At 35.6% G+C, this 19,186-nt stretch overlaps 1 protein-coding gene across 1 annotated transcript in view; it reads left to right on the top strand.

Annotated features, from left to right (window-relative positions):
• The window catches only part of LOC140165173 (rab11 family-interacting protein 4A-like), a 111,317-nt gene that overhangs the window by 13,814 nt on the left and 78,317 nt on the right, over positions 1-19,186 (top strand). The window contains exon 2 of the mRNA XM_072188614.1: positions 17,643-17,757. Coding sequence (XP_072044715.1) covers positions 17,643-17,757 — 115 coding nt within the window. The remainder of the gene's footprint in view (positions 1-17,642; positions 17,758-19,186) is intronic.

Here is a 19,186-nt window from a genome sequence, read left to right as displayed (position 1 = left end):
ATTTTGAAAATAGCGAAATAGCGCTATTATCACTTGAGTGGTGGGGTAAAGTGAAAATTGCAAAATTGCGCAATTTTGTCTAAAGGCCATTTTTTAAAATAGCGAAATAGCGCTATTATCACTTGAGTGGTGGGGTAAAGTGAAAATTGCATAATTGCGCAATTTTGTCTAAGAGCCATTTTCACCAAACTGATTTTCTTCTAAGTCTAAAAAATACACTGATAATAGCGAAATTAGCACTTTTTGATAATAGCAGTGCTATTATCGCAATTATGTGTAGAAACGAATGACAAAATAGCGCAATTGCGTCTAGTATAAAAAAGAGCGCTAATATCGCTATTATCAGTTATAGCGCCTTTCTCGACAAAAACAACCCTATCATGATACCATGGCATCAATCCGGGGGGACAGGGGGGTGTCCCCCTCACCGTCTTTCGGCAAAATGGCCCATTTTTTGTTCTTTTCGGCCACATTTGTACTTTTCAGGCCGACTCTCCCCCCATGTTTCAAGCCGGATTGGCGCTAATGCATGACACATCTCAATATTCCATCAATAAAATACTGTATCCCCACCCTAAAACTCTTCCACCCATTTACTCCTACACACAGCACCTGGGACTCAGTACATGTAGTTAAACAATAGCACAAAAATTATGAGTGAGAGTCTGATGTTGACCATTATTTAATTTTAACTTTTTTTATAATACATCTGTATATTTAGCTAGAATACTTTGACCAAAAATTGTGTTTTTAATGATTGTAATTGGTGAAAAACTCAGAATAGAATCGTTTGTTTCCAAGATACTTATTTTTCATTATTTATTATAAACAATTTAAGGAATGAGAATTTTGAGGCTTTTGCCTAAATCTAAAGCAATAAATAAGGAATAATAAGGAATAAATAATAAGGAATAATAAATAAATAATAAGGATCGAATAAATAAGGAATAATAAGGAATAAATTCAATAAGGAATGAGAATTTTGAGGCTTTTGCCTAAATTCAGGCAATTTTTATGCATTTTTATTATTTTTTAGCCTATTTTGGGCTTTTTCAGGCAGTTTTCAAAAGCAATTCTCATGCCTGAACAATAGAAAACCAAACTCAGGAGAGACATACGGTATATACTTATTTTTGTAGTATACATCTATTTCAATTTCTGGGCATTCACTCATTTGGCTTGCTTGCATGGTTACATCTGATTGAATCAATAGACAATAGTAATGACTCAATCCAATAGGGTTAGACTGTACTAAGCATCCAGATAATTAATATTGTCTAAATGCGCTGGACCCAGCGTAATATTTTTATGTCACCTGTGACATGCCGCAGCCATGCATTCATTATAGCAGCTTGTGTACGTAGTAAAGCATTGGAAAATATAAATTGTTGCTCAGAACTGTTAACCTATGAATTTTCACATAAATATCGTTCAGAAGCAAAGCACAGCTGTACAGCTTAAGGGGTTGTTTGGAATGACAGGTGAGTCAGGGGTCAAAAACAAAATTTTTACCTTTTTGACCTCAGCACATGTGTATGTATGATCTGCCATAAAAAAATTAAAAAAACAATACCTCAAAGTATCATTTTTTAATGTTTTTGTCATAATCACGCTTTTCTACAAATTTCATCTGTTTGTACCGGGGCGTGTCTGTTGCCAGGTAGGCCTACATGACAGCATAGACACACGTTACAACCTTGAATAATAATACAGAATGACGTTATATTCTTCTTAACCTATCTTAGAACTGCCTATTATTTCAATTGTTATACTGTTCTGGTTGGTTTATTGCATATACTGTATAGAAATTATGCAATATGACGTCCGAGCATGACAGAGTCATCTTCATTCAAATAAAATTCAGGTACCCGTAAGGTACCACGGAGCAATTCGCGATAATACAATAAAACAGATGAAAGGTATGAATGGTTGTGGAATCGAATTGCAGACCTGTCCCTCTGTCACCTTAGAACTGCATCTCGTAGGCAATGGTAGGTAATAAACCAACCGAACGATATAACAATTGAAATAACAGCATGTCTTGGTCTCAATTCAAGATGTGCAATTTGGACACACCTACTGTTGGCTGATTTATACTTCAACAGTTCCTCAAAGTGATATCAGAAAAGCCACTATCTCATTGTTCATTGGCCCGCAGTATGCGCCGTCCCGGGCACTCAACTTTAGAATTGATGGGTATATGTGCCTACATTTTGTACAAGCGTCATGAAGTAGGCGATATATCAGTACAAAACGTTGGGTTTTTTTTTTAAAAAAAGGGTCAATTATGTACAATCAAAATGAAAAAGGGTCATTGGGTATAATATTTTGAAAACTGAAGGTGCCTGGTCATCGGGTATAGTCGGCTTCAAAAGAGGGGCATATATTGACAGGCACATACCGTCACCTCTAAAGTTGATGCCCCCGGTGCTCGCATTATATTTTGTTCATGGCTCGGCTTTTAAAACTCCCACACATCACAATAAGGCTATTGAAAAGTGTATAGAATAGCTAATGATAGACTGGTCCCTGCGATTAGTCGCGGACCCGAGCGACAATATAGTAAACACATCGAGTTTATAACACAAGTGACAGTAGTCGTGAATTATGGAGGGTTTCATTGAACTTCTACCAGCAAAATATGGAATAATACTAACACAAGACACCAATCGAGATGATGATACCAGCCATAATGGAAGGCTTGTATTTGACCTTCTTATGAATCCAATTTAGTGGCGAGAAGTTAAAAAGGTAATGTATATTTCAAGAAATTTGGGTTCAAAATTCCGTATCAGCTCGTATCATCAATTCCGTAAATATGGCGTATAGAGGCACAACTTGACAATAAACTGAACTATTTAAACGTAAAGGACGCACTGGATACACATAAATTTGTGTTTCCTTGCTGGCGGAATAGTTGTAAAACTCTTTTTTGTCAAATTAGTTGGACAGTTTATGAATTATGATTGGCAAAATAGCGAAAGGAAATAGACTTTTCCAACCATGTAAAACTACACTGGGTTGTTGACATGGTCGACATACATTAAGACATACGCATGTTCCTAAAGTAGGAGGTAAGTACTATAATTAATTGTTTAAAGTGCTCAACATACCAGCAAAAAGTCATAGGGTCATCAGAGTACAGGGACTTTGTGAAATACTGGGTACAAAAATAAAGTGCGTGAGCCGATATGCAACATCAAATATAAAAGCCGATTTACATAATTTCCCATGACCTTACAGAAGTGATCGTGCTCAAATATAAAACTATAGAGTTTGGTCCTTGATATGCACCATCAATTGTGTACTTGTGATCAATATTGCTAGGCAAACAATCACAGCAAACATGCCAAAATCCTCCCATTTCTCCTCCATTTACACACATATAAACCCATCCCTTAATTTTGTATTGTTGTTGGAAACACTGGGCCATTTGAACCAAGAAATTTACATAATTCAAATTGATCATGTAAACTGAAGGCAAAATTGGGCACTATGAAAATAAATAAATATATAAATAAATTATCAATTAATTAATCAATTAATTAATTAATAATTTGTCAATTAATATTAATAAATTAATAGTAAATAATTAATTTTAATCAATCAATTAATATAATAAATGTACAAATATAAATAAATCAATAATTAATAAATAAAAGATAAATAAATAAATAAATAAATATATAAATAAAACACGATGAACAAACAAGAGAACATAAAACAATTAGCAAAGTTTGTCCCATAGAGCTATAGTTTGAAAAAATGGTAGCAACCATTCATGATAATTAATAAAATTAATATTGCCCAGATCATTTGTGTTGAGTTTGACAGATATTGGTGTTTTTATGCAAATGGTATCGTACAATACATTGTAAACACGCCTCATGTGTAGTACATCTGCTCAATTGTTAAAAGTTCATCTGTGTCACATGTGATATAAATAGAATTTTATGGTACTGAAATTAATGATGTTTTGTTTCGTACTGAATTTTTGTGCATAGACATCATTAACTTGGTCTCCGTTTGAACTATTTTTAGTATTTAGAATTATTTTATGTGATCATTCAAAATGAGATTGTTGTTAACTGTTGATGTTTAATTTGGGTTTCATTGTTTTAAAATTTAGTATTATAAATGCTCAGATACGTAGCGATAAATATATTTTTGTTGTACTGAAAGCATTCCGGGAAAGCATGACAAGTTATATTAAAATTACATTTTAGGTTCACATTGACACCTGGGTGCTCCATGCCTTTACGCTGGATCCCCCAGTTAAAAAAAAACCAATAGAAAAATGAAGAACTTCACATCTTTCTGCCCACAATTCAAGAAGCAAGCCATTTGGTGAAATATTTTTTTTTTTTTGAGTGGGGGGGTGGGTCAGGGTGGAGTGCTAGAAAAATATATTTACTGTAAGGGTAGGAATGTTTGCCATAGTGTGCAATGGGGTCAGACCCCTGCCCCTTTTGATTTTTGCTCCACCCTTTATGCTGAATATTGTCATATCCCACCTTTTTACAATACGGTAATCTTTTAAAACACTCAAGTTTTAACATACCATTTCTGCATATAAGAAATAGTTTTAAGATTTTTTTTAATGGATTTAGAGGAATGCCCTATGATTGTACAACTTCAAGACTAAACTGACAGGTTAGGGGCATCAAAACTGTGTCATTTAAATTGGCCAATCAAGAGCATACCAGTTTTTGTTGAAAAATTTTCAAGTAAAAATGACGTTTCTTATGTGGACATTAATTAACCTCAGGAACAAACTTGCTTTGTTTTAAGCCTTATTTGTGAATGTATAGAAAATGTATAGAAAGTACATGCCCTCAATAAATAATCTTAATAGCTTGCCCAATATAAGTTGCTATTGATCAATTGTGATTTTATTGAATTGAATTGGTTGGGATAACAATAAGCTTTAGGAAGATATCTTACACTTCCCACAATGCATTTCTTCCATTTCAATTTTTTGTACTGATTTGCTGCTACCTATGCAACAATGGGTCTTTAGTGAAAAAAAGTACCTCAATGAACAAAGCACATCCAGATCTTGCAAAATAATGTTAATTTCTTGACTATCGAGTATCGACCCATGTTTAGGGGTTTAGCCAATAGCCAGTCTATTGTCAACATAAAAACAAAGGGAACATGCACAAAGTATAGGAGCGTGTTTCTACAGGCGCTCCGCTAAATGGATAACAGTATCTTACCGTTATCTTACCGTTTAACCTGCTGTTTCCACAGACAGGTTTTTGCCGTTGGCGTGTTCATACCGTTTAAGCTGAATGACCTCATGTGATGTCCCTCTACCCTATCAGGCCTAATATTGGTTTTAGTTATTTGCATCGTACCAACAAACATGTTTTAAAAGTGTATTTTGTCTTACTTTTTTACTGTAGTATGGCCAGAATCTTGCATCGTAGGCCTAGAATTAATGCTAGAATGGATTGTTTTAATGTTTGATTACTGCTAAATAATCACCTTTCTTTGTTATATTTTGCAAATCAACAGAAATGTTTGACATTTAGGCCTACACAGTCTTTCACTATTCTGTGGCAATTACAAATTTCCGTGAGCAAACCCTGAATTCCGTGAATTTTTCAGTTTTTCCGTATCACGGAGAAATCGTGGCTTTACATAATAGTTTGGACTTGTTATGTTGCCCAGGCTGTTATTAATTAAGGTTTTTGTCATGTCATCCGTCCAATTTACCTGTTGATTAACAGCCATTTTGCCTGATTTTGCTCGATAAACGGCAAGTTACCGCTTCGGTCTGTTTCTACAGAAAATCTACCCGCTTCGTCAACGGCAAAAACCTACTCCAACGAGGTTTCCGTTGGCGTTGAAAAGGCGTTACAAAAAGGCGTTGGAGGCTGTTTCCACAGGAGTGATTAACGGTTCCATACCGTTTCCAAAATGGTATTGGCTCTGTAGAAACACGCTCTAGGACTGTCATTTGAGGTAATGAGTGGATGCATCATGTTGCAAAGGATTCTGGGAAGGGTGAGATCTTTAGTTTCTTACTGACACTTACATTAAGTGAGTCTGGTAACAGTTAAACAGATCGATTGCAGCTCAATTGTACCACTCATATGTCTGCTTTTGTTATGTAAATGAAGCCCAATATTGTACCTTAGGGTGCCATTGTACATTTTATGTGCATACATACTGGGGTCAGTCATACAAGTTTACAATTTGAAGAAAACTAGTACTACAAAGACAAACTTATTGGGCTAATTAATTTATTAATTAATTAAAAATATTTTCTTAATTCATTTTTTAGAATTTATTCATATTCATTTGTTCATTTATTTGTTCGTTCATTTATTCATTCATTCATTCATTCATTTATCGTTTTATTGATTGAATTATTTAGACTAATCCCTTTCAGTATGTAGGCATCCCCATGAAATTTTTGCATCGGTGAACAGATGTTTTTGATGGACAAATCATATCTAAATGTTCAGTCAGTCTTTTTCAAATCATTTGTAACCTGTGCAATTCTATTCCATTTCCATGGTAAGGTCACTCAAGTACGGATTTTTCTAATTATTCACCCTAAAATGTCACATTTTAACTAGCAATTTCTTTTGAACTAAATGGAGTAGAAACTTCATATTTGGTGTGCAGAATACATGACACATCTGTGAAAATATCATTTTTGGTGATTTTTGTGAAGGGTTATTTTATCATGGAAATATTTTGAAAAATGATTTATGCGTCATGGAAAGTATATCAATTCGTCGCTGTTTTTACAAACTGTCGTATGACGTAAAATGCAGTTTTGAGAAAATCGCATTTAAAGTTTTTCCAATTTTTGAAGACCCACTGGAGAGCACCAAAGTAAAATATGTTTATTATTATCAAAGAATATAATTATTAATAATATATCTGTTTTTGTTCTCAACATAATACAAACTTTTTAGGGAATCCGACCTAGCACTTACTAGTTCTAATTCATAGAGGTTTGACATTGGCTTAGGAAGATTTTCAACATTGGGGAGCTGAAACTTGAAAAATATTTGGTGGGCCACCCTGGGGGGGGGGGGGGGGTACCAGAGTCAGAAAATTTTGCAAAATATACGTCACAAAAACCCATTTCCCTCTATTTTATCACAATTTTTTAACTCTACCTAGGATAATTGGGGGGAGGGGGCTGAAAGGTATTCCAGCCTCCGCACCAAAATTATTGAGGGGGCTGAGCCCCCAAGAGCCTATGTTTGATATCTAGGAAATAAGTGAAGTCATCTGAAGAATTTACTGATGGAGTGGTGGAAGCATGTGACCACTGGAATGCCCTTGTGATGGTGGTTTCCGATATCAGCCAGAATGGCCTCATCCTCACTGGCATAGTTCAGTAAACTACATTTAACAAGCATACCTCAAAATTTGAGTCATGAATTTCAATTTGAGTTTTGAATTTCAAAAAATAAAAATTATTTGATATCAGATGGGACATTCCATGTATTCAGAATGCAATTCGATATGTCTGGTGTACTTTCAGCTCCCACAAAAAATACTATGCAGACGTTAATTCCGATTCTTAAACATCTCAGCTCAGGTGACATCATCTTGTCTTGCATAAGTTGCATGAAACTTGACTCAGTTGTAGACTAATTAAGAGCCACACCCATATAGAATTGAATAATTTATAACCTGCTGATGAAATGGGATTATGGGATGGGATCCCAGCAAACACAAAACGTCATTCGCAAAAGGTTATAAAAGGTTGTCAGAAAACGTTTAAATGTCGGGTTATATAAATTATAAAGGGTATCTAAAGGGTATAAAATATTTTCATAATATTAAAAAACATTTGTTTGATAACCTACAGCAAATATTTTAAAATAAGGTTATTTAAGTTTTCAGAAAATATTTGGTAAAAAATGTTTGCAAAAAATAATTTACAATAATATTTTGAAAACATTTAAAAAATATTGTTGCAGTGTGTTTTCTTACAATACGTTTTAAAATGTTTTCATGACCTTTATGTAACCCAGCATTAAATGTTATTAAATGTTATCAAAACATTTTGACCTAAACCCAAAATATAACTGGTTTAAAAACGTTTTTAAAACGTTTTTGTGTTTGCTTGGATGGGATCAGTGTTCGAAATATGCCTCAAAAAGTTACAGGCCAGCCAGGCTTGACCTTAAAAAGTTACCGGCCAGCCGGGCCGGCAACTAGATGCCAGTCAGGAAAGTTACCGGCCAGGCCAAAAAGTTACAGGCCAATGGCCGGCTGACTCAGGCCCTATTTCGAACGCTGGATGGGATACAAATACACTGTCAATGAGTGTGATCAAACAGTACTGATTCAGCCCCCACACTCAGGTGGTGTATGACATGCAGTCCCTAAATTCAGTAAATTTTCATCGTCAACCGTGTAACTGAATGGGATTATTTTGAAATTTTAAAACGCTTGAAATATCACAAACAAATAGGCCTATGTTGATAAATAATATAAATACAAGCTAAATGAACCCCACAAAACTAACCGAGTATATGGAAAATGCCATACGGCCGGGCGGTTTCACGAGTTGCCGGCTCGATCATGTCATCCGCCGCCTGCCCACACTATGACTTTATGTACTGGGAGAATTGTGCACATGGTGCACTAAAATGGGCAAATTTCGCCATATTGACCCATGTCCAAACTTTTTTCGACAATTTTGTATAGCAATGACCATGATACACTGGGACCCCAAAAAGCTTTTAAAACCCAATCGCCAAAAGTTATGAAGGAACATTGACAAAACATCCACTGTTTTAAGAGGAGGAGCAATAATTATGTGTACCCCCAGGCGGTGAATTATAAATTATATTTGACACAAGTTTATTGGTTACCATTTTGATATTACTCCAGCCCTAGAAAGGTGTAGAAAAGCTAGGATACATTCAGGGATGTAGCTACGGTGGGCGCTGGCGGGCGGCAGAGCCCAACACTCAGATTTAGAGCTCACCACTGATAAACAAAAGCTCTAGCACCCAGCACTCAAGTGTCAAAAATTGCAAAATCACATAGAATTTTACCAAATTTAGGCAATTTTCAATAAAATTGTCAATTTCATGAAAAATTCCCTCAAATACCACCGGGCACTAAATATTTAGTGTTATTTGGCAGAGTGACAGACTATTTCGCATAACATAATTATTGCACAGCCCCTATTGATGACACAATCTGTATCTGAGCTAATGTCCAAATTTGAATAAATTAATTTTAAAAATAGTTTTTTAGGGGGTGTTTTTATTTGCTGTAATAATCAAGCCCAAAGACTTGTACTAAGACTAATTTCAAATTTTACAACCAATTATCAAAATTAACATAAAATATTAGATTTATGCGCAAACTCAGCAATACTGCAAAAACAAAACAAAATTTGAATGCTTAGACTTTGTGTCAAGTCTTTGAAGACTTGTGCCAAATCTTTGAATTTTGTGACTGAAATTGTAAAAAATGAATGCAAAATTGCATGTTTTTGGCCCATTTCCCTTCATATATTAAAATCAATCAATTGGAAGTAGACATAATACAGTGACATGATCTGTATCTGATCAACTCAGCTGATACATGTCAAAATTTAAATTAAATATTAATTAAATAGCTTTGCAACCAGGTAATCATGCTAGAACTTGTAAGAGCAATAAAAACTCAATTTTCAATCTATTTTGTTGACATTGGCCCAGCTCACCATTCTTTAACTCTCTCCACATGGGTGCCGACTGCAGGCAAAAAGTTTCCGTTTTTATTAATTCAAAAATTTCAGAATTGTAAATTATCATGAATATATTTGGAATCAGCATGCAATATGCATTAAAATGAGTACAAACAAGCCTAGTATTGGCACGGTGGGGTAACGTCATAGGGGCACGGGGGGGGGAAATTTAGAAAATCCCATTGGAAAATTGCCAAAAAATGGCTTGTGCCCCCCATGGTCGGTGCCCCCAATCGGATGACTCATGCTACGACACTGCAGTGGTTCTTGAGATAGCTTTTGATATTTTAAGAAAATACCTCAAAATTTAGACTTTTTATGTTGAAACCTATGGCTAGCACGCAGAGCATTGAATTAATTATTACCTATAGTCAAGTTCAAATTTTATTGCATTGATTAGAACAGGAAGTTATATTTAATTTTATCATTGTTTCAGGAAGTAATTCAGTTTAATAGCAAGGTAGTCTAATGATAATCATGATAATGTGATCAAAAGTAATGTATATTTGATGTATTTAAAAATACTTACAGAGGCGGGTCGCATCAGTCCCATTCAGTGGTGGTGCTACAAGGTTGAAAGGGACATTTGCCCCCCATATTTTTCTTCCCCCAGTTTGCCCCCCATATTTTGAAGGCAAAACCCTATAATTATGTCAATTGCCACTTTTTATGGCAATTTTGTGCAAAGATTTGTTGATTTTGCCCCCGAAATTCACTTTGCCCCCCCAACTAAACCCTTGATGGTTGTCCCAGAAAATGAACCAAAATAACATTAACCCTGACTGCAAGTGCTGTGATGGGGTCCATTAATATGGGCATAATATGTGACACGATCTGGTCCATTTGGGCCAAAGGCAGCAAATTTGAAATTGAGATAAAGGCAAAAATATGGAGTAAAAAACAATAAAATACATAATATGTATTTTATTGTTTTTTACTCCATATTTTGTATAATATACACATCACAAAACCTCATAACTTTAGAACCTAGTATGCTAGTTACTCAATTTTCAAAAATGCCTTCTTTGGCCCCCATGGTGCAGATCATGTCAAATGTGGTCTCTTTATTCATTCAAAGAAGTTTACCATATCTTTGTTATTTTGGACCTTTTTGCTTTTTGAAGTTCACAAGGAAAGTGAAACATCCCTGTTCTACAGCCTGACCAATCCAGATTTTGCACAGGTGTATGAAATTTAGTTGTATGATACAGGGTTTTTGTCACCTAAAGACCTGTTTTTTATGCCCAGTTGGAGTTAGCAACAGACTGGAGATTTTTTTGGGGGGTGGGCATAGGGGGGAGGCAAAGTTAATTTCAAGGGGAGGGCAAAATCAACAAATTTTGCGCAAAATTACCGAATTGTTTTTCCGTAATTTCTGGTTTTTACTGGGGCAAGAGGGCTAGGGGGGCAAGATTTCTGACTGGGAACATTTTCCCCATGCCCCCCATGGTGTTGCCACTGCTGGTTACATGTTGCTTGGTTAGGATGTAGGCCCTACAGAATGGTTTATTATAGAAAAGTTAGGTTTAGGGATATCATGTTGCTAAGGTTGCAAAGGGCTTATTTAGACAACTATTTCTTTCTTGTTTTTTAGGATTTATGACACATTTTTTTTTTTTTATAAACCTGTGTAAAGTCCTCATTTATAATGTTTATTATCATGTATATAATTATGACATTTATGTTCATAGCCTGCCTATTGCCTAAACACTAACCTGATGTGGTGTAATGTGCTTTAGAATCATGCTGATGGCTCTGACAGTTGTAAAACTCAAAACTATTATGCTCAGACAGAAGGCCAAACCTCTGAAGGTCCTTCAGAGCTCCAGTTGATATAAATCAGAAGTTCAGGGGGGGCAGTGAACCTAAATTTTGGTAGAGGTGTGTGGTGTGGAGCGACAACCTTTAGGAACCGATAACCAGGGCCGTTCCTAGGGATTTTGCCGTCCTAGGCAAAGCCTCTCCCTGCCGCCCCACCAAAGCATACGAAAAAAGTGTTAAGGGGGTTACCCCTTGAAAACTCCGCAGTTTTGACCTACCCAGCAAACACAAAAACGTTTTAAAAACGTTTTAAATAAGTTATATTTTGGCTTTTGGTTTAGGTAAAAACGTTTTAATAACATTAAAATGTCGGGTTATATAAAGGTCATGATAACGTTTTAAAACGTTTTGTAGGAAAACACAATACAACAATATTTTTAAATGTTTTCAAAAAATGTTATTGTAAACTACTTTTGCAAACATTTTTGCCAAATATTGTGTCAATACTTAAATAACATTATGTTTAAATATTTGAACCCAGGAAACACAGAAATGTTCTTAAAATGTTTTTTTCAAAACCTTTTAATAACATTTAAATGTCGGGTTATATAAAGGTCATGAAAACGTTTTTAAAATGTTATTGAAAATATTTTGGGCAAACATTTTGTGCAAAATATTTTTCAACCCCAAAATAACATTCTGTTTAGAATGTTTTGTATCAAGTTTTCAAGAATGTTTTTGGAATGTTATTAAAACGTTTTTATACCCTTTATATAACCCGACATTTAAACGCGTTTTCTGTAAAACATTTTTGTTTGCTGAGCAGTAGATTATCAAAAATGTTTTTTAAGGTTATGAAAACGTTTTATTCTCTTAATGTACCCTTTATATAACCCGACATTTAAACGTTTTCTGACAACCTTTTATAACCTTTTGCGAATAATGTCGAAAACGTTTTGTGTTTCTGGGTATTTGTATACTGTCCACAACGGTTTTCCTCAGTGGCGTAGATTTCTTTTTGACATTGGAGGGATGGGGTTGGAAAAAAATTCACTAATTCAGCACCTTTTGGTGACATAAATCAGTCCATGGTACAAATGCACTTGAGGCGCATGGAAAATTTTGCCATTTTGAAGATAAACTGTTGAAATTTGGTGTAATGGAATAAATTCACTAAAATGCACTTTTGGGACTAAAATGGCCAAATACAAGGTTAATTTGTCAGAAACCCACATACAGCCGTCAACATTGGGGGAGGGGTGATGATGTGTGCTTTGAAACTGCAGGAGAGTCTGAAAAAGGGACCCTTGACCGCCACATATGCCCAGGTCCGTACACAGGATTTTTTGGGGTGGGGCTGATTTTTTTTTTAATGGACCTAAATCTTCACAAAATGTGGAACTTTTGTGACCGTAAAAGCATAAAAAACCTATTTTTTGTGATTTTCTGGGACTTTTGTTTATAATTTTGGGGGGTACAGCCGCACCTGGCACCCCCTGCATAAGGGCCTGTACATAACCTGTACCACTACAAGTGAGTACCCCTTCATGAAGCACCCTACAATTTATTGCAATCTAGTAGACCATAAACTATCTGCATGTTTCTACTGAGGGCCAAATTCCGTGCCGTGCCATGCCGGGTCATGGCGGGTAACGAACCCAGTAGAAACGATCTGGGTAATCGGTTGCTGTGTCATGCCGGGTCACGTGTCCCGCCTTTTGTGATCCACATCAGGAGTGTGTAATCCGTGCAGTAGAAACGAGCCGTGTGAATAATAATTGTCTTTATGTAGTAGGTTCCTTCTTTCTGATATATACACTGGCCATGTGTGTGACTCACATGAAGTAAAATGAATATGACTTTACTTTTGTAGCCCTACTTCTTTATAGTTAATCAGTTGGTTATATTTTGGCTGTAAATTTACGATAGTGTCTTACACCCCTGTGCAGGCCCGTACGCAGGGGGGGTGCGGAGGGTGCGACCGCACCTCCCCAAATTGGCAAAAGTATACAAAAAGTCCCAAAATGTAAGAATTTGCGAGCGTAGCAAGCAAAAAAATAAGGTTTTTTACGGTTTTTTGGTCAAAAAAGGTCAAAATTTGGGGGGAAAAGTCCACTTTTCACAAAATTGCCCCCCCCCTGGAAAAAAGTCCACTTTTTCAAAATCAGCACCCCCCAAAAAAAATCCTGCGTACGGGCCTGCCCCTGTGTGGAAATTAAACTTTCTGCACTGAATGTGCAAAACTTCTAAAGGTTCTGTTCCTGAAAACCTCAAAAAGTTTAGATTGGTCTGAACATGATCACAGAAATTGGAAGAAAAACTCAGTTGGGGGCCTGGCTCAATGTGAAACCATGACCTTCAGTGAAGGAAGTTCAAGCATTTGTCTCAGAGTAAACAACATCCTTGAGAAGAGTCCACATACAATAATAACAGTACACTAAGTACAATATGCTTGTATGGGGAATTCCTAGTAGGGATTGTTCATCCTTTTATCATTGATAAATTAATAATATAAAATCAGACATCAAAATTATTATATTAGGCCATAAGAAATTAAGAATTATGCAGTCATATTAGCAGTGCTAATTTAAAAAGAAACTGGATGGAATGGGTAAGTTTTGCCCAGGGAAATTTTGTTCTGCCAAATTTATAACTACTAGCGGTCACCCGCCTTTTCGGGTCAGAGTCTTTCATGCGGTTGGTAAATTTTGTATATTTTGTACATGTAAATGTTTTATTTAATGTGATTAATGGTATGAGAGGAGATTATCATTTAGAAATATAATATTTAGTATCTTTTCCATATAAATCAATGGCTTGAAATTGCAATTAGATCATGATGGAAGTCTTCTTGCCACCATATCATATCCATCGTGAGAATTCTTTCCCCTGTGTGATGCTGTGTTTGCGGTGCCTAATATTTAAAATTTTTATGCATTTGTAAATACATTAATTTTTTTCCCATTTTGGACAAATTTGTTGTACCTTTTTACTCATTTTTTACCTTTTTCGTCCAAGTTTGTCCATCCCCAACCTTGAAATGTACCTTGCTGCCCCCTGCAAAAGTCCTGGCTACATCACTGAGCAGATGAACACAATTTTATTTACTTCCCTCTTGGGCCCCTATGGTATGCTGGCTACGGATATTTAAGATTTGTATGCATTTGTATGCATTTTGTTGTACTTTTTATTTGTTAGCCCATTTTGGATAAATTTTGTTGTACCTTTTACTTTTTAGCCCATTTGTGACATTTTGCCCCCCCATTCGCCCCCTCCCCTCTCTCTGAAAAAGTCCTGGCTACACCACTGTGCAGATGAAACAATTTTATTCACATATCCTTACACTCTGTTTCATATAACATAGCATGGTAAAATTCAGTGGTTTGATAAAGGCATGCAAATAGGCAATTGGATCATGACCTCAGTAAATGTTGACATTATTGATGTGTGACTAATTAGGTGTTCATACACAGTCCCTGGTATTATATAATATTGTGTGATTGCTTAAAAGGGCAAAGTATTTTGCACAGACACTGATTATGCTGCTAACCTGTGAGTTACGGTGAGCCGTACCATGCTTACCAGACTTGTACCTGCGTTGCTATTAAAAAGTCACCCATTTTTCTTAACCATCTGTCTCTATGGGACAGGAAATTGTCAAAAGTTGGGGGATCTTAAAAAGTCACCCATTTGGGCTACTAAATCACAGTTTGGCAACCCTGTTTAATTTGGGTGATTTGGAGACTTTGACCTAATTCACTGATTATGCCGCTAACCTGTGAGTTACGGTGAGCCTAACCAGACTTTTGTACCTGCATTGCTAAAAAGTCACCCATTTTTCTTAACCATCTGTCTCTATGGGACAGGAAATTGTCAAAAGTTGGGGATCTTAAAAAGTCAGCCATTTGGGCTACTAATTCACAGTTTGGCAACCCCGTTTAATTTGGGTGATTTGGAGACTCCTAATTCAATAAACAAACATTTAACTGTTGACAATAGGTTCTAGTTTGAACACTGGCATGATAATGTTGACAAATTAGTTGAATAAACAATGCATGTTAATTACTCAAGTCAGATTCTCCTGTGTAATGGTATGAGTGACCCAATCTCAGCATTGATCAGATCAGACATAGGATTTGCGGGTGTTCATGTTAAACAGCATGACTGTGTATTGTGACTGTTTACTCAGTGTTTAAGGCCCGGTCACACTATGACGAATAGGGGGTGAACGACAAGCGATGTTAAGCTGCTAATTGCAATTTTGAATTTATTATTATTGATATTGATGTTAATATTTTTTATTATTATTGATATAGATATTAAAAGTTTAGATTATTATTTATATTGATTTTACTATTTTTGATTATTATTGATATTTATATTGGTTTTTTTATTATTATTGATATGTGTAATATTTTTGATTATTATTGATATTGATGGTAATATTTTTGATTATTATTGATAAAGATATTAATAGTTTTGATTATTATTGATATGTGTAATATTTTTGAATATTATTGATATGTGTAATATTTTTGATTATTATTGATATCGATATTAATATTTTTGATTATTATTGATTGCCGTCGTGTTGTCGCTACGTCACCGAATCTTGTTTTTCCTCTTTTTGTCGTCGCTTTGCCGTCAACATTTTGTGATTTCCACGTTCGTCACCTTTCGTTGCTTATTGTCCGTCATAGTGTGACCGGGCCTTTACTCAGTGCTTAGCTCGCAGGTTGCTTGCTAGTGCCTTTGAAACTAATTAACATAATTTGACACCCTTAACGTAAACAAAAACAAAATTGGACGTTTTATTGGGGTGCGGACAACTTTACTTCACGCGAACGCAAAAATCCGTTTTCGAAATAATGTAAAACGTAGAAGTTTTTAGCCTTACAAAGTCGCCAAACTCAGTAATTTATTATAGATAACTTAAGGCCCATTTCACTTGATTGTGACTTTCCAGTCGGCCCGCTCATGTTTAAATTCATGTCAATTTTTGTGATTTTTCACAAATTAAAATTAATGTGGTTTTCTTTAGTAAAAAACCCATAAATTGTGCATTTGTGACCCATCACATCGAAACACGGCAGTTGTCGCCAGAAATGAACTTGTAGATTTCTTTACCAAGAAAGAGGACTGTTTTAAGCTTTAAAATGACACTTCTCCCATTAATATCGCATGTAAAATGGTGATTTTATGTGACAAATACAGTTCAAATTTCTTATTATTTTCTTTATTTTTCGGGGCACATTTTCTTTATTATCTTTAAATGTAGGTTTCCGACAACTGCCGTGTTTCGATGTGATGGGTCACATTTTTTTACTCCGGACATATATACCTGCTGGTGCTAGAGGGGGCCTCCTTTCACTATGGACCATAATGGCCTCATCCCAATGCCATAGTCCAATAATCTCAATTAAACAATCATAGTGCAGAATTTGACCTCAAGTTGCAGAGTATGAGTTTTTGTACCCAAATTTTCTAAGGTCATTCAATGAACGTGCAAATGTATTGGGGTTAAAGAACTGTGCCCTGATAGACGAGCATGTTGTGGATCCTAGTGTTTCTTGTGAAACAAAGTGGAAATCTTCCTTCATTTGGGCTATTCCAGTTGAAATCCATACACCCCGTATGGAAGATCTTAATCTCCCACACAGGGAGTTTTTTTCATTGTGGACATAAAAGTTGACAAAGTTGAAGTGAATTTCAAAAGGAGCTACTTCAATGTGTGACTCCTTTTGAAATCTACTCCCCCTGTGTGGGAGATTAGATCTTCAGTTGCTTGGAACAAGCTTCCTCCCAATGTTCGTGTCAATTTTAATTCAATGAGTTTGGGTGAATTTAAAAATGCAATTGGTCTGTAAGTTTTGTATAATAATCTGAGCTATATATTGTTTTGTATCATGTTTAATTCCTTCATTTTGTAATATATATATTTCTTATATTCTTATTATCATGTTTATGTATATATATATATAAAATCAGGTCTTCCAGGGAGACCAGTACATTTGTATTGATGGAATTTCCTGAATAAATAACGAATAAATAAAATAATCATGTCTGACTTTCATAGGGGGGTGTATGGATTTCAACTAACTAGAATTGCCCATTTTTATTAAATCTTCAATTCAATTTCTTTCTTTTTGTTTTACAGGAAGTGAACGCGTTGGTTTCTTTACTGGATCCAAGCCATACAGGACGAATAAGCTTCTCATCATTCTGTCAAGGAATAGATATGGCAATGGGTGGAAGAACAGGAGGACATAAAGGTAAACTACCAGTATGCCGCTAACCCTAGCCCACAGAATGGATATGCATGGCAGTGGGATTATCGGTATGCCCCTAACCCTAACTATGGGGTGGGGGGGTTGTAGTGGTCATCTACTGGAATACTGGACAGTCCTACACTGAATTTTCTCCCAATTCTATAAACTGCAGATTTTCCTGGTATGAAACCAAATACTTCTTAGTAGGCTTGTCCTCATAGCATCAATGCTTATGGTGGTTACCAAGGTGATTGTGTCTCCTAGGTCCCACAAATGACCTTTTGACCTCACCTAGTGAGACAAATAGAATTGTGAATCGGAGCCAATAGATCGGATGTCAAATTGCACTCAGGAGGAATGTTTTTCTCCGAGAAACGAGCTTTGATTTATAAGTACACATTTTCTTTGTTTATTTGTTTTCTCACATGACATATCTCTTGTTTGCAGCATGCAGTACAATGTAGCTTCTAGAAAGAAACTTTGCAGTGCAGAGTTTCACCCAAATTTTGATACCCCATTTAATAAAGACTTTCCAAAGTACAGCAACAGTGATACCTTTTTGTCAGCACTTTACAAAAGTTTTGATTTTGGCAAAGCAAGGATTTATACAGAGTTTACAGCCACAGTGATACCATTTTAGCACTTTACAAAAGTCATGATTTTAGCACACTCCCTGGATTTTGGCACCCTTTCCTGGAGTTCCTTTTATTCCCTTTGCTTAAACCATGAAAGGGCATACTACATCATATAGTGTATTCCTTCTGTATGTAGGGATGTGTATAATATTATTTGCAAAGCTCCATTCTGATTGGTGATTTAAGTGAAGATATCATGTAATTGACCAATCAGAGGCTATGTTAGATCGCCAGGTAGTGCTCAGGGGTGTTAAAAGGTAGAAAGTGAAGGAGTTATAACTTGTAAGTATAATATGTGTTGTGTCATGTAAAAAGGAGACACTTTTGGGCAGGTTATCAATTTTGAGGTTTTTACATATCTTAAATATATAGATATTTTGCTCCACAACACCATTTTCCCCAATGAAATCGGACATTCCTAAGTGAAGATATTGAGTTCGTAAGTTATGGTATTATATTAAAATTAGAAATTGAGATATCGGCCTTTAAAAATATTAATATATGTTGAGAGTAGGAATTCCCTTCAAAAATGTCTCAAAAAATACAAGATGCCAGTTATATTTGGGTCTGAAACTATCAGACAATATTTTTAACATTTATAACATCACAAATTCGCAACAAACCCAAATTGTGAAAAAAATCACCTCCGCACAAATTTTTGGCTATTTCTCCATTTACGATCCTGCCCAAAAGTGTCTCCTTTTGACATGACACGTCACATGATTTGGTCATGCTTACATATTACAGGCATGAGATTTTCCAGTCAAAACACTGGAACCAGTCTTTTGTGATGTCAA

This window comes from Amphiura filiformis, chromosome 11 (assembly GCF_039555335.1).
Source record: "Amphiura filiformis chromosome 11, Afil_fr2py, whole genome shotgun sequence".
Classification (NCBI taxonomy): Eukaryota; Metazoa; Echinodermata; class Ophiuroidea; order Amphilepidida; family Amphiuridae; genus Amphiura; species Amphiura filiformis.
The sequence above is the reverse complement of the archived record's forward strand: the minus strand, read 5'-3'. Positions and strand labels throughout refer to the sequence as shown.